At 32.9% G+C, this 25,000-nt stretch overlaps 2 protein-coding genes, 3 long non-coding RNA genes and 1 other non-coding gene across 6 annotated transcripts in view; 4 read left to right on the top strand and 2 right to left on the bottom strand.

Moving 5' to 3' along the window:
- Positions 1-4,313, bottom strand: part of LOC121117113 (double-stranded RNA-binding protein Staufen homolog) — a 40,223-nt gene extending 35,910 nt beyond the window's left edge. Inside the window, 7 exon segments of the mRNA XM_040711413.2 lie at positions 2,141-2,262; positions 2,265-2,448; positions 2,510-2,767; positions 2,832-3,006; positions 3,055-3,172; positions 3,244-3,507; positions 3,572-4,313. Coding sequence (XP_040567347.1) covers positions 2,141-2,262; positions 2,265-2,448; positions 2,510-2,767; positions 2,832-3,006; positions 3,055-3,172; positions 3,244-3,507; positions 3,572-3,980 — 1,530 coding nt within the window. The 5' untranslated portion in view covers positions 3,981-4,313.
- A 922-nt stretch (positions 4,314-5,235) lies between these two features.
- On the top strand, positions 5,236-6,231 carry RpL18A (ribosomal protein L18A). Its single transcript, XM_040711808.2, has 2 exons — positions 5,236-5,575; positions 5,903-6,231. The coding sequence occupies exons 1-2, from the start codon at positions 5,328-5,330 to the stop codon at positions 6,183-6,185; spliced, it is 531 nt and encodes a 176-aa protein (XP_040567742.1). The 5' UTR covers positions 5,236-5,327; the 3' UTR covers positions 6,186-6,231.
- Positions 5,623-5,822, top strand: LOC121119143 (small nucleolar RNA SNORA53). Its single transcript, XR_005864689.1, has one exon. It is a non-coding gene; the product is annotated as a small nucleolar RNA SNORA53 (small nucleolar RNA).
- A 2,409-nt stretch (positions 6,232-8,640) lies between the features above and the next one.
- LOC139905356 (uncharacterized) lies at positions 8,641-24,641 on the top strand. The gene is made up of 3 exons (XR_011780023.1): positions 8,641-8,758; positions 24,365-24,442; positions 24,508-24,641. It is a non-coding gene; the product is annotated as an uncharacterized lncRNA (long non-coding RNA).
- Positions 8,698-9,061, bottom strand: LOC139905357 (uncharacterized). Its single transcript, XR_011780024.1, has 2 exons — positions 8,932-9,061; positions 8,698-8,872 (listed from the first exon to the last, which is right to left on the bottom strand). It is a non-coding gene; the product is annotated as an uncharacterized lncRNA (long non-coding RNA).
- LOC121117392 (uncharacterized) lies at positions 9,124-11,230 on the top strand. Its single transcript, XR_005864168.2, has 3 exons — positions 9,124-10,046; positions 10,103-10,382; positions 10,452-11,230. It is a non-coding gene; the product is annotated as an uncharacterized lncRNA (long non-coding RNA).
- Positions 24,642-25,000: the final 359 nt, after the last annotated feature.

Genomic DNA, 25,000 nt, shown 5'->3' with positions numbered 1-25,000 from the left:
GTGACATATATATTTGTTTAATATGGTCCAATGTATCATTTGTTTGTTAAATATATACTCATTAACACTGTCATTACTTTGTACATTAATGAGCTGTATGTCTATATTATCCAAATTATAGGAATATAGATAAATATAATCATACCTACTACCTACAAATGCTTAAAGTACATAAAATTAGGAAATGTCGTTAATAGTAAATACTTTTCAGATTCCTTAAACTTTAAAAAACTTAATGAATAAATGCATGATTTTATCAATTAAGGATCATATAACGGTATGATCCATATTGACACTGACTTGTCTTCATTTACTTAAAACTTGAAAGCTTACTCAGATTTGATATCGAGAGATTTGAGGCATGATTTGGACATAGAGTCAAAGAATTGAGACTCATAAATTAGTGACTTTGTTACACCTCTGTAATTAGTTCATTTAGATATTAACTAATCATGTTATATGTCAGGAAAACCTTAAGTTAAGCAAAGATAAGGAAGACACTCGTAAATAGATGACGTTTACAAATCATTTTGACATAAGACAGACAATAATAAATTTGTTCTCACTAAAAATTTAGCTTGATTACATATACATATTTTGGACAATTGAATCAAGTTAAAGACTAAAAATTTATATTTAAGTGTGTATGGTTTATCAGTGATTTTTATGTATATTTAACTAGATGAATGCAACATAACAAACAATTTCAACTACCCCTTCAAAAGCTCTTCAAAAGAGTAGTTGAACACCATTTATAATGTGGGGTTTTTTTTTTTTTTTTTTTTGCCCGGGTTTTAGGTGGGAGTCCAACTCCTACTCTTAACGTTTATGTACATAATATTTATATATGGGGTGTCTCAACCCAAAAGCAATCTTTAAATACCATTAAGGAAAATAAACATTCCTAATTTATTATTTCACTTCATAAATATACACGGGCCATTATTTAATTGGCTTTATTCGCTCAATTATGTTCTTTTTATTTTTATTTGCTGGATGGGTTCAGACACCTAGCAATATTATCCATAGTCTGGAGCCTTTATTTAATAAATGATACGTTTTAAGTTCCAATATGGTCATTCAAATAGAATCTATTTTATCTTTTTCCTATAACTGATGGAGAATTTTGACGAATTTAAATACAATTTGTAGCGCCTATGAATGTTTTATTAAAATGAATATATATATTTTTTCAATATACTAAAGTAAACCAGACTCACTTTTTGAGAACTTTCTCTCAGCTTGACACAGGGGACACACATTTGAAAGTGGCAAAAAGTCAACTAAGGGATATGGTCCGTATATAGACATATATTAATATTTTTAACGAAAAAATGACACATTGGACCATATTAAACAAATATATACATATATGACTCAACTTTGTACTTGCACTATATGTAGTTAAAGGACAAAAGAAACATCTTCCAATGGCAACCGAAAGATGACCTTGCATTCTAAGGCAGGTTTTTTTTTTTTTTTTATCATCATGATTCATGACTAGTTACTAGGCGTTTCATGGTATTAAAAATTCATTTTAATATAATGCAGCTTAAATATCTCTATAATACACATTTCCATTTATACCCTTTTGATCAATATATTTATAATCCTAGATACATTATATTTATTTATTTAGACATCAAAATTAAACACTTTATCAAAAACCTACACAATAAAATAGACAAACGTTCGTTATGAAGAGTGTTAATAAATCCTAATTATATAAGTATAGAGCCAGATATACCTTCAAAAACAATTTATAGCCATGAATATAAGAAATGTTTGATTAAAATTGAAAAAAAACTTATCAATGTGTAAGCAAAAACAGATGAATATTATTAATTTATTAGTTCTAGTTTAGTGATAGAGAAAAACTAAATAAAGATATTATTTGAACATATCTGAAAACTTGTTTACAAATTCAGAGGGAAAAATATCTTTTCGTATGTTTTTTTTTCTTTCTTTTTTTTTTAACTTTAATCTACGACACATTCAAACTGTTTAGCCCTTTAAGAAAAAAAAACATTAAATCTTCTAGAAATCCAACCCTTCCTCGTGATTGAGTTGATGAATTAGTGTGCTCCATAATTTATCCTCAAAATTATAAACATTTACATAGGCACAAAAGATAACTGACCTGCATAATAAACTCCAGCTTTCGTTTCCGTCCCCTCTCCTCCAGCAAAGTATAGATAGGTTCCTTCTCTTTTTTAGCGTGTTGGATTTGAATAAGTCTTGATATGGGATGCACAGTTGAGGGGAATCATCAGACTCTGATTTTTGTAGCTTGACAAGGCTTTTCGCTCGTCGTTTAGCAGAGGATAAAATTTTCTTTTTATGTGATTTACTATTATTTGAGGTTCGTTTTGATACAGAGCAGTTGGCTAGGGGAGGTAGTGTCTTCAGCTTTTCTAACATTAATTCTGCAGATCTTTTCTTGGAGGCCTAACACCAAAAATAAAGAGTAAATTATTGGAACTGAGGATTTTCATACACCTTCTTCTACCCTTTTTGCTTCCCCGTGTCCTTCAGTTGAGAACTCTCCCATGGAACATCTTGTGATAAATGTTTTCATATGCGGTGGTCCAGACTCTCGTTCAACTTGAAAGGTAACTGATAAATTCCTTTTAAGTGCATTTTCGTGGACTAATGAGACGGGAGATTTATGTTCACTACTTGTTCTACAACTATTTAAGGGATTTCCAGGGATAAAAGGTGCAGATGATGGATCAAGTTCCACCTTACTAAATGAGGTCGGTGCATGCTGTGTTGAATAAGAAAAAATAGAATGGAAATCAATGCACAAGCTCATTCTTAAATTGAAATACCTTGAGCGTCAATAGTGCTGCATAGGCTGCATCATGTTTGGCTGCTTTGAGAGTGACTCCCTCCCCTTTAAACAACCGTTCACCAACTTTCAAATTAACTACGTATCCTTTGTCATTTGGACCATCCTTGGAGGAGGGAATCTGATCACCAACCTTTGTTACTTTCTTACCATTTCTTTGGCATAAAATGAGTAAATCAATAAACTTGTATGAATAAAGTTACCTTCTCATATCTTTTCGTTGACATTTAGGGTCATGATAAGGATGGATAAGTTCATATTGGATTTGTTCTCGTCTCTTCATTGCCAGTGTGTTTAATTCCACAGTCGGCATTAATATTCCTAAAAATGATTATTTACAATATAAATATCAATTAAGACTTTGCAAGCATTTTGACAATAAATAAAAATACCATTTGATACGGTTTTGACTTTAGGAACTGGATGCTTTAACTTTGTTTCTTCTAAAGCCAGGGCTGCTGCCGCATGTTGAGCCTTCTTTATACTAGGCCCAGAAGCAATGTACTCCTCATATACACAAGAATTCTCCGTTCCTAGCTTAAGTAACACAGTAAAGTTCTTCTTATGAGACGGACCGGACTCATCCGTTAGACGATATTGGTATTTAATTTTGTTAAACCGGACTAATTCATTAATTAAACACATGGGAGTTTTTTCTGAACCAGATGATGTGAAAGTTAGTCATGTCCATAATGTGTGTGAGTGTGAGAGAGATCTTACCTTTGAGGGGTGGCTTTTGAAGAATGGGTGGAGCAGGGAGAGGCGGAGGGAGTGGATCATGTAAAGCAGAAAAAGGGGGATGTGCTAGGGAATTGTGAGGTGTGTTGTGATTGGATTGGTGAGGATAATGACTATGGAAGTGGAGAGAGGTTGGAGGCGGTGGATAATTGGAAGGATGTGTTTGTTGTTGCTGCTGCTGCTGCTGCTGCTGTAGGGTGGTGGAGTGGTGGTGATGAGGATGCGGAGCATGATGATGATGGTGGTGGCTGTGCTGATGGAGTTCCGCTCTTGAGGGTTGATGGGACTGATACATCATAATGGGTCCAGGGTGACGCATACGGTGGTGAATGCCATGTGAACTGTGTCCGTGGTGATGATGAGTGGCTGCAAAGCGTGGAATGATCGTCATACTATCCTTAAACGTATTATGACTTAATAATAATGGACACAGAGAATCAGTATCAAAGTATCCTTGCCGCAAATACGCATTCGCCAGTTAGCAGCTGCTTTTTCCTCCTCCTCAAGAAGAAGCAAGAATTTGAACAAATATTATATTAATTATTATTAATAAATATGTAAAATGTTGGTGGATGTGTCTATGTATCTATACGTAATACTAATAGTAATATATAATGTTATTATATGTACCTAACTCACTACACTATTATTACAGACAGTCTATATTAATAATATTATTATTATGTTTTACGTATGTTCACAAAGTAAAGGGAATGTATACAATAATGAATAAACTCTCTTTTTCATCATCAAGGCAAGTGAGAGTGTGCAGCTCTGCTGTTTCATAAACGTCAAATGCAAGGATAATAATATGTAGCTAGACAAAAAATTAAAAATAAATACACATCTGTACGAATGAATATCCATTACATATATACATATATATTCTGTTATATCTAAGTTACTTCTTCTAAATATATTTTTGGATCAAAAAATGATACATCTCATTTGCTGCTGCTCAAGCCAAAAGTTGTAGCTCAATTTTTTTATACTTTTTTATCCTTACCCAGTCTCGTAATAGCAGCATTTCGTTTTATTTGTTCCTCTAAACAATTATTCATATATATTTAGAGAAGTTAATGTAATCATTACATTCGGATAGTATGTAGAAATTAAAGTTTTGTACACTTTACTACAACTTTTAATTAAATAAACTTGAATGTAAATTTACATTTACACCCTTTTTTCAATAAAAAGGGCTTTCGTTGAATTATACTCTTGATTGAGAACATAATATTTAAATAGATTAACCATGACCTATATTGGATGGCCATTCGAGTGCATAAGAATCCAAGCCATATGTATGCAGTATGATTCTATGAACATAAAATATATGTTGCGTGAATAAATGAAAGAACAACTGTATTTTTTTAAATATCATAGCATTTTGTTTTGTATGTATTGCATCACGCAACCTCGCTGAGTCTATTCGGACTATGAATATTATAATTTAAGTCAAATCATTAATACTTTCAAAGAATGGGTAGAATACTTCTTCATATAAAAAAATAAATCCCTGCATACATTTTTTTTTCATTTCCAAAGGTAATGGAGGATTCCTATTTTTCTCTGGATGTAAGGAGCGAACCATAGTCTATGGCTATAAATGCGCCAGTTGGTTCCCCTTGCCCAAGATTGCGTGACTTGTGTTTCCTAACTCATCTCATAATTATCTTTCTTTTTCTTTCCTTCTTTCTTTTCCGGTCAGCGTTTCCACGCGAGTAGATCGTTTTTCAGAATGAGAGCCAAGGGAAACTTGAAGGAATACTGCGTGATCGGGCGTAAATTGCCCACTGAGAAGGAGCAAGTTACTTCTCTCTATCGTATGAGAATCTTTGCTCCTGACGATGTCGTCGCTAAATCTCGGTTTTGGTACTTTCTTCGTCAACTCAGGAAGTTCAAGAAGACTACTGGAGAAATCGTCTCTGTTAAGTTGATCAAGGAGAAGAGACCCTTAAGAGTGAAGAACTTTGGCATTTGGTTGAGGTAATTATCTTTTATACATTGAATTAAGGGATTTTGAAGTGAAATAATACACGCTCCTTAGATCCTCTTACGGGATTGGATGATCTCCTATCCGGCAACTTCATCGGTTGTTTTTAATCGTAAGAGATTGAGTCATTGGCGTGTGAGATTACCTTGATGGATCTGGATTTGCTGTTACTTGATTTCATTTCTTGAGTGTGTAAATATTCACAGTTATAAGTGACGTCATTTCAGTAATTTGGACAAACATTTATATATTCCTAATATCTAGCATGTCTAACTCCCTACTTACGATAACCTATATTCATGAGTTCCACAATATTTCAGGTATGACTCCCGTTCCGGAACACATAACATGTACCGTGAATACCGTGACCTCAACGTATCTGACGCGGTTACTCAATGCTACCGTGATATGGGAGCTCGTCATCGTGCTCGTGCTCACTCAATCCAAATCATTAAGGTTGAGCCTGTACACTCTTCCGTCTGCAGAAGACCCCTCGTAAAACAGATGCACGACTCCAAAATCCGGTTCCCATTACCTTCGCGGGTACAAAAATCTGGAGGATCTCTCTTCAAGGCCAGGAGACCCAACACCTACTATTTGTAAACAATTATTCTTTTGTTTTATGAATTATATAAATATTAAAGTTAAATGTTTAGCCATAAGTGTTCTTGCTTATTCATGGAGACACGTAAGCTCTAGTTGATGGATTTTGGGAAGTTTCATTGATCTATTGAAAGTGTGTATAAGCAGATAACCAACTAAGAATTTGTTGGAATTAACATATTTATTATGTACTTTTACTGATAATATTACGAACTCAGTTTTCCAAAGATAAAGCGTTTAATGATATTGAACTTAGTTCTTAAACGAACTTGTTTCAATAATGCTTTTAAAATGGTATTTTGAGGCTCGTTTTATACTTCTGTTAAAGACGAAACTAGGGCATAAATTAGGTTAATTGTAGATTGAGCAGAAAATGTAGTTATTCATGAGTTTGTAATAGGAAATCCGTCAAGTGATAACTTTAAATTAGGTTACTTACCTTGCATGACGGGTTGGAATTTTACATGCAAAGTCTTACGATTCGGGATTGCGCTTCTGATAATTAGAAGCGGGCTTCCAGTAAAGTTTTTTAAATGTATTTATCTTGTATAGTAAAGATGAAGGCACAGTTTCTTCTCAATTTTTTTTTTCTGATACATATTTGAGAATCCTTATGCATGAATATGTTAATTGAAATTAAACTAGTGAACGATATGATTAGTTAATAAGTAAAATACTTTGCTCTAATGCTAAAGAACGTATATCAGTTAGACTGATAATTTTCTTTTAAAATTGATACTTTTTGGGACGTGATTATCGAGATCGGACTAAAGTTAATAATTTTTACTACTTCAACCTTTAAGTAGTAATTATTTTTAAGGACTTAAAAATCCAATACCTCGATTCTTGGCATCTACGTTATCTTATATAATTTTTGTTGCACTGTGTTAAAAGGTACTTGTTTACCCTGAGACATAAATAAGTCTTTTAGAATATTAATAAAAGGTAAAGAACGAACAAAATGTTAAGGAAAGACTTAAATCTGGCTTTAGTCTAGATAAAAAAATTTGTCACAGTCTCAACACTTCATATTATTGGTTTCAGATCTAAGCAACTATATTTTAATAATTACTTTTAAAATTGAATTTTTCTACTTAACGATTAAAGTCAAGAAAACTCTCTTGAAGTAAAAAAGTAATATAACTTGAAAGAATGGCTGGGGTCCTGCCTGGTTTCGTCTGCACACGAGGAAATGTTAAATGATTATTAATACAAACAATGAAATAGGCCAATTGCTAATTATTGTCTTAAAAACAAGACTCGAAATTGTTTTCTAAAACAAACAAAATTCAAACTTTAAAAAAAAAAAAAATCCCACGCAAATTTATCTTTGCCATAGACATCGCTAGTGACACCGGGCCATTGCTCCCCCCACTTTTTTAGACAACTAATAGGGCGTTTTTACGAGACCTAATCATCGGCCATTTTGGGGTCTAAGCAACGCAAATTTTATAACTTTGAAAACCATATTGTCATTAATATTAAGGACACTAGTTCATTATTGGATTTCATAGTGGAACTTACAAATTAAGGACTTAAGCCTGTCTCAATCGATATATATTATCATGGTTGTTACCTAGTTTTATTATATATCTCACTCTTAATATCCATTAAAAATATGTTAATACATCGTTATACAATCTTTTTTCCATATTGTGGATAAAAAATTTATATGACAATGGAAATAATGAGATATTTTTCTTTAATAATCCTACCTATCTCGTCCCTAATCGATTTTTTTTTGTTCAAATCTAGCTACTTTTATTGCACATTAATTTGATTCATTTCAGATTTTATGTTATCCAACTTAGATGCCAAAGATGGCGTCTGATACAATTTATGGGTACATTGTTATTGTGTACGTTTGCAACACATTTTCCTATATTTTGACCAGTGCTTATTAAAACTCAAAAATTTAATAATTTAAGAATTATAACCAAAATCCTGCAAGATCCAATAGAAAAAGAAACAACAAATAAGGGAGAATTAAGTGATTAGAACTTCTTCCAATCGAACTAGTGTCGTGTTGTTAATTTTTCTTTCATATTAATATATATAATATTCGTGATGGGTAATATGTTAGTTTAAAAGAATTTAGCCATTTTTTCAACTTTGTTACTTTTTTTTCCCCGTTGCATTTTTTCCTAAAATCCACTGATCAGTATTCAAGGTGATTATTATTTTTGCCATTGATATGTCCATCTCCTTAAAGTAGATGCATCGCCAATCTACATGTTTTTACTAGATTCTCTATTGTATCTACATTGTAATATCACTATTTATCGAATCACAAGTCACAACCAATAGTTACGTGTCGTTTGTGTAAATAGCCTTCTTTCCAAAAATCATATTTTATTCGGTGAACACCGAGTCAATGTACATTTTGACTACGGGGATACCTTTCCAAGGCTTATCTTGGACAGCTTGCAGAGATAAGTCTGTTTTATTATACAAAAATATTTCAGTTAAAGCATTTTCTAACTTGGTAGTCAAATAAATGAACCGGATATTAAATATGTAAATACTGAAGATTTATTTTCAAAAAAAGGACGATATATCCATTTATAAAATAGGTATGAACAAGTTCGATTCGTCTAAATATCCAAAATAAATATATAATGACCACTTTATTGATGTAAAATTGTTCAAAAGATCAAGTGCGAATATTTTGAATAAAGATTAGGTACCTTGTGGATACAATAGAATAGGAAGTTCACTCATTTGATACTTTACAAAAATAATTTACCTTCTTTTCAGAAAAGAATATTTCGTGACATTAATAAATAATTATTGTATAGTGCATCTTCTCAAGTTAAGTCTCAGGTAATATACAGGGTCGTTCAGGTAAATCCGGACCATCTTTAACTACATCTTGAACAATAAGGAAAACATTTAACTCTCTCTGCTATTTCAATTATAAAGTGAGAGGTTGAGTGTTAGCTTTAAGTTTGTTGCGCAACTTTTAACTCAAAACAAGTATTCACGATGTAGGAGACCACGGGGAACACCATCATCGAATTGGTTTGGACGGGACACATCCCAGCGTAGATCAAGAAGATGCTCGGGTATCCAAATACCACAGTTTACGAAATCTACAACTGTTGGAAGGAGGAGGGGGCATATAAGAGAAAAGCCCACAAGTCCCGGAGTGTTCAAAAATACACTCCCAGATTCCTCGTAGGCCTGAAACGGTCTGTGAAGGCATCTCCTGGAACTTCAATCAACCTTTTGCCAAAAAAAAAACGAAGTAAGTCGTTCAACAGCCTCCAGGGGCATGAACACTTACCTGAGGAGTAAGTCATTCCTTCCTCTACAAAAGACATCTCCTTACAGACAAAATGTCACCCGGGTTGCCCACGGAAGAAAATTGCGGAACGATTTGAAGTCTCATGGTATCCGAATCATCTTTTATTCGGATGAGAAACAATGGACTGTTGACAGATCCCACACCATCCAGAACGACATATGGTTGGCCACAAAGAGAGCTAATATCCTTCAAGTCTTTAAAACCAAGTTTCCGGGTAGCATTGGGGGCATTGGGAACAATGGCAATGTCATGCCCCGCCCCAATCTTCTTTGAGCAAAAAGAGAGGGTGGCTGCCAACAGGTACTGTTTAAGTGATACTTTAAATGATAGCTGAGGCCCATGATTCCTGTTTCAACAAGACTGAGCCCCTCTCACAAGGCCCGCAAGACCCAACACTTGTTGAATTAAGAGAAGGTACCATTTTGGACCCCCAGACCTAGTCATTTAACTCCCCAGATATTGATCCCATGGATTACTTCTTTTATGGGGAGTTAAGATTGATTCATTAATAGGTAGCTGCCTCTCAAAAACCCACTATGAGCATATTTCGTAAGGTTAGTTCAAGTTTTTTCTTATGGTAAAAATCATTATCATGTAAGTAAATAAGTAGTGAGAAGATACCGCGTTCATTTTAAGGAGGGGTTTTTGGTGGTATACGGGAAAGGCCTACGGGAAACACGTTCTTAGTCATAACATATGATGTTCAAGTTCAAACCGATTTCAAAAAGTTCGTCTCATGTTCATTAGATTGGAATTAGGGATCTGATAAATAACAATCTGTGATGATAGGCGATAGGGGTCAACTACGGCATGGGAGAAAATAATTTCTTGGGTTTCGTGGTTATGGAGGATTCCTTGTTGGCCTATTCCTTCATATGTTACCCGCATTGGTGAATATATTTTAATAAATGACTCAATTTAATATTAATTATCATCTCATTCCCATACGCCTGGAGTAGAAATAATTTGACAATGGGGCAGCCCCTTAGAAACTTGGATGGACATTATGTTTGAGAGGGGTTTATCGCCCGGAATGAATGCCCTCTCCAGTTCAAAGTTTGCAATTCGAGTCAAAAGGAATTCATAGTATGAATGATGCAAAACTTAACTACTACCAACATATTCTATAAATTGCCATACAATGTTGAATATTGGCCAACTCCATAGGCTCATATTCCACGTCGAGCAAATAAATTATCAATCTTTTTTTTTTTTGTCAAAATGGACGATAGGAACAGTATCTAACCGGCGTAGTGAGATGCTGTCAATTCCATGGACTCCTCCAATGTTTGATTAATGATTATTCTCTCTTTCCCGTAACACCAGCAGAGGACCCCATGGAGGGTCTCCGAGTCTGAGGCTCTCCTATTCATTAATTTTGTACTTAAGTATATTGTCTTGCAACAAAAGCTTAGATTTATAGCCATATTGGTAATGGAACTTCAATATGCCATATAAATATGAGAGATAGACGAAGCTTCGGATTTGGCTTCGGAATCACCGAAGGAAAAATGAGGTTTTTCGGAATCCGAAGTTTTTTTTTGGCGCCTCCTCGGATCATTTTTTAAAGTATGATTTGATGTGCCAGGTTTAGCTTATTGAGCCACCTCATCAAAAGTCACATTATTTTTTTATATATATATGAAGTACTTTCTAATTAAAAATATGAGTTGAACTAAACAACTGCGAGATTTCATTCATTTTTAATAAATTTTTAAACTTAATTCTAAACAACAAATACTCTCTTCTTTTTGTTTTCTTTTTTATATATGACGCGCACGCTCGATTGGACAGTTATTTCTTAGATCGAGTATTTAGACTAAAAAATGACTTACTTTCAACATAGATACATACATAAAGACATAATTTACTCTATTAATACTGATAATTGTTGACAAGTGTAAACTATTTAACAAGATTTAATTTTTAATTCCACCAACCAACTTGCAGAATACTGATGAGAGGAAAAGAAGCAGAATTATCGACAGCTGGCAACAAAATACACGGTATATTTTTATCTTAGTGAGGTAAACCTGTGTCTACTTTAGATTTATCATGCTAATTATTATGAACCTGTGTTCGTAGGCCATATTAATATCTGAAGAAGAAAAAAAGGATTTCAAAAATGATGGAGTTAAAATTTATGGAAGCTCATCTAATTATAATAACGATGCAGTATAAACCAAATACACCAAGTTATATGCTACTTGGTAATCCAATAGGGTATGTGCGTTGAGAAAAACTTCAGACGAAGTTGAGTCACCCGTTGAAAAAATTCCTTAAATTTTATTAGTCATTTGAGATTTTATGAAGGTGATTTTATCAAGTGATAATTAAATTAAAAGTATTCTTGACTCAAAGTGGTTCTTCCAAAGATGAGTTGGACAGCCCAACAAGTAAATTTCAAGAATCTACTCTTTTCAATAAATAAGAAACGTATGAAGTCATTCTCGCTAGTAGTCCTTGAATTACAATTTAGATTTAAATCCATTAAAACTAATCCATCTATTAGTCATTAATGATTGTTGCCCCGAGAAGTTGAGTAATCCCTCTCATAGGGTTTAGAGTATTCACTTTAGCATTTTGATTGGCAAATAAGTCCTGCACCATAATCCCTGTATCTATCATAATTGCATCTCATGAAGTAAGTCGTTTTTTCTTTAATAGGTCTGATATTTGGATTATTTGGCTATCACTACAGGAGACACCATACGCAGGTGATATGTAGGGGGCCACACCTATCGGACTAATTCCTACCTTAACTTTTAGCGTATTAATATTCTTGTAGGAACTCCAGGTTGCTTTTTGAATTTCAACATTACTTGGTTTGTTGATTTTGACCTCAGTGGTATCAAGATCATTTTGTTTTTGGGAATTTCGACTTAAAATCACCTGGCATGTACAGGTCTATGATTTCGTTGTACAAGAACAGATCAATTTCTTTAAATTGATAGGATATAAAGTTCAACCAAATTATAAACACATTTCCTACAGATGTACAATGCATTTCAATATCATACTTGTTTTGGCGTAACTTCGTCAATGTGAGGAATAACTCGTCCTCTCGAGTTAAGGACTCATTTTTATAGTTTAGATGATCAACAGCCGGTCCAAGAGAAAAATAAATATATTAGAAGTGACTGTAGTTACTCATTCCGTGGGGCAACACAAGACGATGGCATTTGTATAAATTATAAAAATAACTATCTTACAATTTACAAATATGAAATACCGAAATATTGCAATTTGTAAAGATGAAATATTATTAAAAAATGAAGTAACTAAACAATACATCAGCTTTACACATCAGTTGACGTAATCTTGCGCGATACTATCGCCCTTAAGCAATCCACACTTATATTAGCCCAAGCGACTGTGAGTCACACCCCTGGCGGATAATACATATTTTTTAGTCTGTTCGTCCTTTTTAGAATGCGTTCTTCTTCTTTTTGAATTAAGATGTGTGGCTTACATTTTGAATTGTTGTAATTACAATTCAGCAACAAAGCATTGAATCACAATGCCTATTGTGACTTAACTGCACATTATTATTATTTTTTGCTTCTTTGTACTTCAGTCATGAATTAGTTATCAATTTATATTCTAATAAATCCATAAATGATGCATTATTTGTAGTGTTGAGTAATAACTCGTTAGTTAATAATGTATTACTTTTCTAGTAACTAAAAGTGTAACGATATTTCTTCACTAAAGAAGTAATAGTAATATAAGCAAATTACTTATATTTTGAGTATTTTGCAATAACGTATTACATATTATTTTATTGAATCTGCCATTTCATAAGTTATTAATAAAATATTTTAATCTGATCAGTAGAGAAGCAACAAAAATTGTTGAATAGTGTTAATATTTTTTTTAGGGCCTATATGTATAATTAAAAAACTGTATGTTGGAAAAATAAAGAAGCTTAAATTATTAACTGTCTGTGAACCAGAGAATTAATAGTTTTGGAAGTATTAATGAAGGATAAGTTAAGATTGTAAATTTAACGATCCAAAATTAGAACATTTTACTTCATATTTCCATACTTAATCATTGTTAATGTGTAAAAAAAAACTATACTGTTTAGTTTTATTCTGAGAATCCAGGACCAAAAATAATTGATCAATGATTAGAAAAAATAATAATACAAAATGTAAAGGAAATTAGTTTTTAAATGTTATATTAATTTACAAATATTCACCTAATTATTATTCAATGTAAAAAATTTATCGAATTGACTGCTTAAATTGTGGATATAAAAAAATAATTAAGTAATATAAAGTAAACGAATATTATTACTCTCGATTCTAAGTGATAAAAAATATAAATAAATTACTATTTCACGGAGTAATATGTATTAAGTAACTGATTACTCTAATGAGTAAAATACCCAAGACTGTTTATAAAAGGGCAGTACTGCGGTCATAGAGATAAAATATTTACTTCAAGTATTTTTATTTTTTTAAATATTCATTGTCCGACTATAATTTATTACCGTAATTATATGAATTTAGAGATGTTAATAAAGTTTTTTAAACATATTATTTTATGAAATAATTAATTTCTTCCGATTTTTACATTTAAATATAATTTTATTTAGTTTAAAAAAATATTAATGATGGATTTATGGAGATTATTCTGACTATAATTCAATTTAAGAATAAATAATTATGGATTCTTTGATTGAATGAGACTTGAATCTTCCCACTTTCACATTTTCCCAAAATATACAATTTTCTGTGTTAATATATGGTTTGATTCAGGAGATGAATCAAAGACACGATCACTATTAGATTGAATGAACTAATTATTTTTCTTAAATCCGATTTTTTTTTACAATCGAATACTATAAAATTGTTGGAGCTTATAGTAGGAAATACTATATTTTCGATTGTTTGGTCAACTATTTTTTTTCTCTCGTCTGTTGTCGCGACGTCCAATAATTTACCTTGCTATTGCTCAGTATCACTCCATGTATTTATTTCTTTGACTGGGGTGCATATAACTTATTCATCGAATCCAGATATACAGCTTCATAGCCATATATTAGCCATATTCATAGCCATATATTAGAAAAATATATTAAATATTTTCAAAGACATCTTTCGTAAAAACAAACATAACCTATTATTACTATGTCAATTCAAATATATTTTGTATGTCAGATCATTAATAAACCTCAAGATAAAGAGATTTATTAGTGTTAAATTATTATATTATAACATGTGATTTTCATATTTTGTCGATGAGTAAAACTTTAAATAATAAAATATGTTCATGTCAAATTATATTCAGCAATAACTTCTATGTGAAGTGTGGATTAATATAAATATTTATCCCATAACAATCAACATCCTTGATCCACATCTGTTATACTCAAGTTATAGCAACAAACAACAATCTTATTTAAAGCTGCAAATATTCTAATCTCATTTTTAAACAGAAATACTTTTTATAAATTTATATGAAAATAATATAATAAAGATCCTTTGCAGCCTGTGAAATATTATATCAAGGTCAATTATTATATTATGCAACAAAATTGAGGCCTTGAAACGCCCACTACACATTTTTATTGCTATTTAAGTTGTAGAACACAAAAATGACAATATATAAAATAAAAAAGGTTGCTTGAAAAGTTCCAAAATTAAATATAAATAAATTGATTATATGACTGAATCTGTAATAATAACTAATCAAACCCATTGGATATGAAACATATTTAAATTGGGGTTATTATCCTGGCCTCTAAAATTGTATTTATTACTTATTACAATTTGTCAAATAATAGGCTTAATTATATTTAATTTCGTAAAACCTTTTCGCACAACCTTACATTGCTTATTTATTAAACATTCTAAAAGGCAATTAAAAGTTAAACTAAAAAAATCAATCTATATCCAACTTTTTAAGCGCAAATCTTTTTAAGTTGTAACATAAGGTTTATTCTTTAGTTTTAGCTATAATATAAAAAAATTGAAACAAATATTAGATTCCAAATAAGATCCTTCATTTTACTTGTTTTTTTGTTTTTTTAATTTTTTTGTATGAATAGGCACATTCTGAAGGAACTGTTTTCAAGATAAGTTAATAAATCATTTATCTTTGGAATATTGTTACTAATTGTTATTCTCTAGTGGTTTCATATATAGAGGGTGCGGTTCTACAATTAAGCATTTTTTTAAACCGGTTTTTCTTGGGAACCCTTAATCGTACTGCTTTAAAACCAGTTTATCCGATTCAGCAGACAATTTTGTATAAGTTATGTTTACAAAGCATTGAAAATGTCCTATGAGTACGACCGTTGTACAGCGATCATTTTCGCCCTCCGTACCGGCCGGACGCCCAAAGAGATAATCGACTTACTCAAGTTGTCCTCTGCCACCGTGTACAAAGTCGCAATGGATTTCAGGGATGGGAACACGAATAAGGAAGAAGGCAGATTGATCTGCGTACAAAATTGGCTTTCAGATAATTTGGAGATGTTCTGGTCTAAGGAAATGTGGCCCCCTAGCTCCCCAAACTGCAATCCTTTGGACTATTTCGTGTTGGGTGTCTTGGATAGGAGTCCAACAAGCGTGCTCACAAAAATTTGACTTTTCTGAGAGCCTCCATTATTGAGGCTTTGAACAATATGAACAAGGATCACCTTATGAAGGCGTGCAGCAGGTTCTGCGTCAGGTTGGAGGCATTGGTTGAGGCTGAGGGTGCTTTGTTTGAATTATTAAGTTCATGGAGGGTCCCTACTTTTATAATGTTTATATACGTATATAAATGGATTTGTAAATATCTATACTAATTTAAGAAATAAAAAGGTGTATGTCCTATTCTCGAAAATTTTAACTGTAAAACCACACCCTCTATATGTACATAGTTATTTCACTTTGAAATATGGCTTTAAATCGAAATTACCATACTCTAAAAACGTGATTTAAAAAAAAAGTATTGTAAAAACCAAGGCTCCAATGCTCTAATGGTGATGTTCAGAGATACAAAAAATGATATTATAAAAGAGATTGATCCTTGCATGACTACACGTTTTTATTTACTAGCTGTCATCAATCATCATTGGATTGTTTGTTTTTTTATCCTCAGTAATCCACCATTACAAAGTTAATTGAGTCCTAAAGTAAATAAGTGGTATCAAAGAATAAGGAATAACTTGTGGAAAAGGATATCTTCCCTTAGACGACAATACAGGTAGATCGAGACATTACTTATTTTCCCGTATACCTGGAGCATTAGGAATTGTACTGGAAATCAGAAAAACCCGGAGCATGAGGACTTATACTTGACCTCCAAAACTCAAATACAACTCTGAATATTAGATCTAATGGGTATTTACTCTTTTCTTCAGTTATATTTAGTATTTACTGTTTAGAATGAGTAATTATTTATGGAACATAAAGAGGATCTATAATGAAGATGCAAAATAATTAATAAAAATTATAAATATAATTAGATACGAGTATAATATTAAAAATATATCTTCATATTGGAATTCGCCTCAAAGATGTTCGCCTTTTACTCTTTTGCCTCAAGCGGACTAGCCGTCAAGCTTAATTGCCCTCATGCATGCTTGCTTTCAGCATGTTTTCCGTACAATATACTTGCCGACCAGCACTTTAGCCTTCAAAAGTTATCAATAGATCTTATACAGTAAATATATGACCATGCAAGAAAACAATCACTTTTAAACGATGGCGAATTGATCGTTACAAAAACATCCTTCTGAACTAGGAAAACCAAAGACCTCAAAAAAATATCTCTCAAATGAAGTCATCGGCTCTTAATACCCAAATGCCATCTCATTCAATAATAGCAAAAGCAACGTCTGGCTTGGAGGATAGTACCTTATCATTTCTTCCGAACATAAAACAATCTAAAGAAACATAAGAAAATTACGATCCAAAAGAAATTGTGTGCCTGAAATACCGACTGGCCGATGTGGATATCAAATTCCTTATGAATACTCAATTTAGGAAAATTGCAATAAATTGTTATTACATTCTTGTCGTGTTTTAATATTTGGTTCGCACGCTGAGTTAGAAGACCACCTAAAAACACAAATTGGGCTTGTGATGGAACTTTTAGATCATACCCTAGTGTATTTTATCAAATATTTTCCGTACATGTTGTTATTCAGGTTACAAGTATACCAAATATATTGGCACTCCTCCCTGGAAGGTGTGTAGTGAATTATAAGAACATATTCCAAATATTAAAGGAAATATACCCCGACCTTAATCCCTCCAATCTAATGATATAATTTGAAAAGTCTACTTTGAACACTTTCTAGTGATGTGGATTTCGGATATATTTGACTATTATATTTGAATATTATTTATTGTATAAGATCTATTTTATAACTTTTCACGACGAAAGTGCTGGGCGGTAAGTATGTAACACGGCAAACATGTTGGAGGCCAGCATGTATGAAGGAAAAGAAGCTTGACAGCGAGTGCTCTCGAGGCAAGGCGAACGTGTTTGAGGCAAAGCTGCCTGTCATATTTGGTTTATTATATTGATTATACAATGCAAGGTTAAAAGAAATACAAGATTATACCATAAAGTGTGTACGACTTATGTTTGACTTCAACCACGCTTTTAAAAATTATTGTCATAGTGGTTGCATGTTTTCTCAAAATCTGTTTTTTTTTTGCCCAGAAGGCAATCCAAAATATATTAAATTGAAAATTCTAGCAATAATGACGTCATAGACTATGAGTGTCAAAATCTGCCTATCTTGTCCAACAGTCGGTACGATACATCATATTGAAAATTCTAGCAAGCCCGATTACTAGATGGTCTAACCCTGTATTTCTATTAACCTTGGTTTTATTGAGGATAACGTCTACGAAAATGTGTAACGGCATCATTCATCATTACACGTAAAAAATTTCGTATAACAAAGTATTATGTGCAATGAATCGATAGCGCTATTGTTATTGATTTATTGATTGCATAACTGTTTTCATCCGTACTATTGAGCCTGAATTGGATTGTTCGACATACTTATCAATAGTTTTCGATTTCCAGAATGAACAAAGGAAATTTTTACTTCAGAGATAAGACATCACTGAAGTTCGTGTTCTAAGGCTTAAAAACCCATAATCAATATGGGTTTAAACCAAGAGATCATATTCATTCATTGTTTGAATATTAAAATTGGAAACATGTTCCCCTAATATAATGGAAAAATGGTTATCAAGGTCTCCTTGTTCATTGAGGAAATCATATGATATTATATACCTATTCGATTTGAATGATGAAACGTAGTTATTTTTAATTAATTCACTTACGATGATACAGGATTTTGCTGTTTTGTATGGAATTTGTGCTGCTATAGGTAGTCTCTCGTTTAAAAAAAAATGAAATCTAATAGAGAAGAATTAGCGTCAAGGTGAGTTTGAAGCAAATCTAATTGTAAACCTCGGCGCCCACGTTATAGTCTACACCACATATACATACATATATATTTTAACATTTATTGAGCCATGGTTAGTGGAATAATTTATTTTTGAAAATCATTATGTTTTATCCTTAAACTCAACAAGTAATTACATAAAAGAAATAAAGTCTTTTAGATAAGCTAATGTTGAATTTTTCAAGGGATTTATTAACTGACTAAGAAATATAATTCATAATAGAAGAATAGTAGTTCTCAGTAGGATTAAAAATAGCTTCCTGACAAATAATGAAAATATTGTACTGAACATAATAAGAACTATCTTTTATGATTATTAAACACCCGAAATAAATCATATTCAACGCCCATTAATTCACAAACTAGTTTGATTAACATGTTGTTTCCTTTGTGTATCACTCAACCTTTCATACGAAAACAAACTGGAGTAAAGACACAAAATCAGTTAGTAGTTTGCCAATTCTAAACCAATCCATTCCAAATTATTATTATAAGTATTTCTGGAAAATGGGTGAACGCACGATATCTTAGATATGGTCAGCATTATAATGTAACAACTACTTAATAAAGTCATAAGGTTTCAATAAATCAATATATAATTGTTAAAAAGTGTTTGTAGCTTAACAAAAGGTCATTTCATTCAACCAATCAACGTTCAGAAAACTAATTAAGGGAAAAGAAGCAAAAAGATTGACAGCGGATAAAAAAAATACATTGTGTATTTTTTTACTGAGGTAACGCCGTGTTACCTCAGTAAAAAAAAAGTTACGAGATTATATTTCAAATACCAGTGGATTAAAAAATATATTGAGTTTTATGCATAAGCTTTAGATAAAACTTTATTGAGTCTTCAATCCATCCATTTATTTTTTAACAACATTCCTGTAGTACAAAATATCCACCTCAAATTTGTAAAAATAACTCATCATGATTTGACACTTTTTCATTTTAATATACAATTTTTAAAATATTTGAAAGCCAGACATAAGGAAATGGAAGTATACTAGCCCCTGGTTTATTCTATACTCTTATGACTTCATTAAGTAGTTGTTAGTTGTTACTAATAATGGTGCAACCCACATCTACAATTTCATGCGTTCGCCCATTTTCCAGGAATATATATAAACAATGACAAAGGTAATAACAAGTGTTCTTTTAAGAGTTATCCATGATTCAATTTGTTGGGATAGTTATTTATAGATGAGCGCATGCATATGTAATATTGAACATGATATCACATGTATTAACTAAATCATGACGTCCTAACATTTGAATCATGAAAAGTATATTTAGTATGCCTAATTAAGTATATTATAATTATCCATATTTTGAAGAAGAATACGTCATTATTAGCTGAAACAAAGTACATCTAGCAGGGCTATTCAATTCTAATTATTCTATCACTGACTAAATAATATCATGTGCTCAAATATTTTTAGGGAAAATGTATTTTTATTTTTTCATTTCCTACTTAATTGTCTGGGAGCCTGCGACGGAAGATTTCGCCCCATAAGGTACAGAGGGTTTGATCCTCTGACATTACTTATGTCACTTAGAATATTGATTTATTTTTTGTTAGACTGACCGCCCCTGCTGGGTCTGACCTCCACCCCCACCTCCCTGAAAATATCCTCTGGACGGTTTTGTATAACTATAAGGTACATGGACAAAACTTGCACCAATGTATAGTACTATGTGGAAAAGTACTACGGAAAAGTGGGGTCAGATCCCCCCCCCAAGTTGCCTCAAAAACTTTTATTTTATGGTTTATTTCAACCCATACAGTACATAGACAAAATTTGCATCAATGTATAGTACTATTTCAGGGCATTATAAAAAACAAGACTGTTAACCAACTTCTGTCCGGGAAAATTAAGTCATACCCCCAAATGTACCCTCCCCCCTAAAATCAAACAATATGGTGATAATACTTTATCAGGTCATTGTAACAGTCCCAATTTCACTATATTTCCAGTTAAACATTGTATTATAAGCTTTATAGATATATATTTAAATAAAAATTACAAAAATTATTTGCCATAGATAGTGTGGGTTTAAAATCTCCTCTTCAAATTCTTCACTTTCCTCACTAGTATTGTTATATTCGTCATCATGCACTTATAGAAAAAAACACAAAATATATAGAATTTCATCAATATCATTTTTTAAACAATCTTATCCATTTACCATTTTTAAAATTGAGATAAAATGTAATTTTGATTAATGTGGCATTAGTAGGGAATTTAGTTGAACAAAATTCAGGCATGAGAATTTCCAGTTTTTAAACTGAATTCACCCTTTTTATCCAATACATGAACAGTTTTGTTTATTTTAGCCATTAATGATGGATGAATTTTACATTTTTTTCAGTTTCTAACACTCTCAGTTTTTCTTTAGAAATTTTGTACCCACAAAATTGTGTTAGGCAATATGCAATTGTAGCTTAACTTTTGCATATCTTCCTGGAAGAGATCTGCCTCTGTACAAACAACATTTCAGGATTTTGGAGAAGAATCGCCCTCAAACCCCACCAACTGGTAGCAACCATTTATATTCTTCCATCCGTACTCTTGGGGAGATAATTCGGCTTGGGTCGTTCTAGTTGCAGTTAGCCACCGCCTTGTAAATAAATGAGTGCGACGTATCTTTTGGAGATCTGATCTTGAACATGGTGGTAAAGAACTACCATCCCACATATGATTCGTTCCTCACCTTTCTTTTGGTTTTTACTTGTCCAAAAACAATGGGAACCGCACTTCACTCACAGATATTATTTTCTTTTTGGTATACATCTCGCACACAAAATTTTCAACAGCGGTAATAGGGGATATGTTGATTTCAGATGTAAGTCCAAGCTGTTTAAAACCGGACTGTGCTTCTTTGTTTTTCTGGAGGAGCTTTAGTGGTCTTATTTTCCCCTTTCCATTAAATGACGATGTATAGTCACAACCTGTGAAGGTATGATAGGCAGGTAGTGATTTGCGGAATGTATCGCCAAGAGCTGCATGCATCTGAGTAATTCTGATATATCGCTGAGTATTGTTATTTTTCAATCTGGCTTCTGCCCATATCTTCAATGAAGGAACGTAAGAGCAACAGCAGCCTAGACCAATTATAAGACAATCGGTGTCGGATGTGCGGATAACAGCGTTATTTGGAGACGGTATGTTTGCAAGATGGTAAAACATACGACTATCAGCTTTTTCATGATCGCTGCACAGTCCAGGTTCTACACTTCTAAAGAATCTTCTATTGACGACTTTGTAGCTGTAGCATGTATCTCCTGAATTAGCAAAGAGTGTTTTCTGTTGTGATACACAAGCCAAACTATCATCCTTCCCACATGTCGACTAGGAACTTGATTAATGACTCTTTAAAATTGGTATTTTTGTGGGATTGAATCCAGTTACTGGGGCATTTATGTGAGGTACCAGTAATATAGTATGCGACAGAAAATGAAGCTCTTGATCTCTCTCGCAGTCCTTGATTGATGGAGAGAGCCATTGTCAGAAACAAAGTTAATAATATCCCCATCTGATGAAAGCAACCTTTTGAGAATAAAGTGAGAGGCTTCACCAAATCTGGATGGAATAGCAGAGTTCATCTGAAGATGTAGGAAAAAAGAACCATCGAGGATGGTTATATTAATTGATGCTGGAGGGGTTGTTGAAACTTGAGACTCGAGATACTTCATAAGTACTGCTTTGGGAGTTTTCTGCATTTTTCCATCCACATGACTAATTGACAGAGGAAATGGTGTTAGTGGATACTTTAAAACTTCTACCATGTCAACCTTTGGTTGAAGTGAGTGATGCAGGATACTCCCAAACAGATCCCCTACCAAGCAGGCTGCCACCACTTTACCATCTATCAGTTTACACCAATACCTATGCATAATTATATATATGGATAATATGCGAGATTGTGCCCCGTTCAAGTTCAGCGGTTCTATTTGTCCCAGTCTCGGCCCTTTCATTTCATTGGGGTTCGGTCTCGGTTCTTTTTTATAAAGGCTCAGCTTGGTAACAGGCAGTTAAAACAAGGTGTGCCGCTAGAAAATTCGGTCCAAGGAAATGATATTAGATACAAACAGGGCCGCAACTAGCTTATAAGCTGAGTGCATTTTACCCCAAGCTCCATCAGGGGCCCCGAAAGCTAAGGCTGTTTAAGATAATGGGTTTCAAAGTGGAGACCGTGAGGAGAGGCTAGGGGGGAGGGGGCAGGAAGATTGAGAATTGAGGATTACATTCATTCTACACAAACATAGTATACATATTTCGTAAAAAGGGGGCTTCAGCTAAAAATGTATTAGTGTAGGGGATCTTGGTATAGGAAAGTTTGGGAAACCCTGGATTAAGACATCCTATAGTTATTATATTATAGGGGCCCGTCAATCTTAGTAGGAGACCTGGATCCATAATATACCCCACCCCTTCCCTCTTTTATTTACACCGTCTGTTGCCTAAAACCACTTTTGCAGATCCATAAGAAGCCCTTGGCTATTTGGATCTCAGATACAACTGTATTACCGAGGGGGACGTAAAAAAATCATTGAAAAACGATGCAATTCCACAAAAAAAACAACTCATAAAATGGACTTATTGATTTAAGCTAATTTATTTTTTGATAATATTAATTGTAATTTCTGTATATATTCTATATAGGAACAAAAGCACTAGAACCGAGACTGGCAAGCAATATATTGCGGTCTCGGTTCGACTTTGTAGGTTCTGGTTCTAGCAGTTCAAGAACTGGAACTGCTAGACCGATAAAGGCACAGCCTTGATAATATGACTTATTTGAGCTCATTTTTGGAGATAAAATTACGGTCACAAATCAATAAAAACGGTGGACTAGATTATGATGTTCAGACAAATGCAATCTTCTTCTGTATGAAAAGTTAGAAAAAATATGTATTTAAAAAGGTTATGTAGAGTGATTACAACATGTACTAATTGATGTTTTGACCACAAATCAATGTATTTTAATTAGTAAATTGATATTTATATCATACTGAATAATATCATCATTGCTTCCTTACGGTCTCAACTTTCCTAATTCCAACAAATATTAATGATATTTTGGTACTTACAACAGAGCTTTTCAAAATGTATTATGTTATGTCTACTTCTGAAACTATTATAATTTATTAGATTCACAGCTTCCTTAATCCCACTGTGACTACAAATATTTCATCTTTAAAAAAAAGGAAAACAGGTATTAATTTGCCTTCTACCCATCATAGTTAAAAGGCCCTGGTTTGGAGAAATATCCTAAATCATACACTATGGATAATTAATCGACTTTTAAAATAAACCTACAAAAAAAAAATTATAAAATTTCAGATGAAGAAACTCATCATTACTTAAGACTTTATATAGTATTATTTAAAAAAAAAAAGGTGAGATAATGGAATTATTACTTACAACTCAATTCTTTCAGGTCGTTACGGTTCACTGTAAACTGATTGTGGTAAAAATGTTGGGGAAAAAATCGTTGTGGGTAATATCATTGATGAAAGTGAGTAATTTCATTGTAAGACAATATTAACGTGTGCAATTTCGTGGTAATTTCTATTATATTAGGGCAATAAAACTATTGAATGACGAAGAAACATGCAGGATAGAACCCTTTTAATATACTATAATACACTCTGGCTCACAGGTTGTGTAGGTAAACTTCTGGGCTCCAAGGCAAGTTAAATTTATCCACCGCCGCTTCCCTTAGCATCAAGGAACCCTTATGATATCTCAAAATATACCTCGGCCCTCAGGTCATACAGGTGAAGTGCTGGTCCCAAGGAAGTTTAAACTCAAACGCCTTAGCGTTTCTAAGCACCAAGGAACCCTTCTAATATTATATAATACACCTCGACCCACAGGTTATGTTGGTGAACTGCTGGGTCATGATACAAGTTAAATTTAAACTTCCTTGGGACCGGAACTTCGCCTGTATGACCTGACGGTCGAGGTATATTTTGAGATATCATAAGGGGTTCTTGATGCTCAGGGAATTGGTGGTGGATAAATTTAACATGGCTGGGAGCTCAGCAGTTCACCTACACAATCTGTCGTCCAA

The sequence above is a fragment of the Lepeophtheirus salmonis genome, chromosome 5 (assembly GCF_016086655.4).
Source record: "Lepeophtheirus salmonis chromosome 5, UVic_Lsal_1.4, whole genome shotgun sequence".
Taxonomy (NCBI): Eukaryota; Metazoa; Arthropoda; class Copepoda; order Siphonostomatoida; family Caligidae; genus Lepeophtheirus; species Lepeophtheirus salmonis.
Note: the sequence above shows the minus strand (reverse complement) of the source record. Positions and strands in the feature narration are given on the sequence as shown.

Excerpts from the sequence above, each read along its gene's own strand:
- RpL18A (XM_040711808.2), top strand. The coding sequence starts at position 5,328 with ATGAGAGCCAAGGGAAACTTGAAGGAATACTGCGTGATCGGGCGTAAA. Across the intron at positions 5,576-5,902 it reads AACTTTGGCATTTGGTTGAG|GTATGACTCCCGTTCCGGAA; the intron begins GTAATTATCTTT and ends ACAATATTTCAG.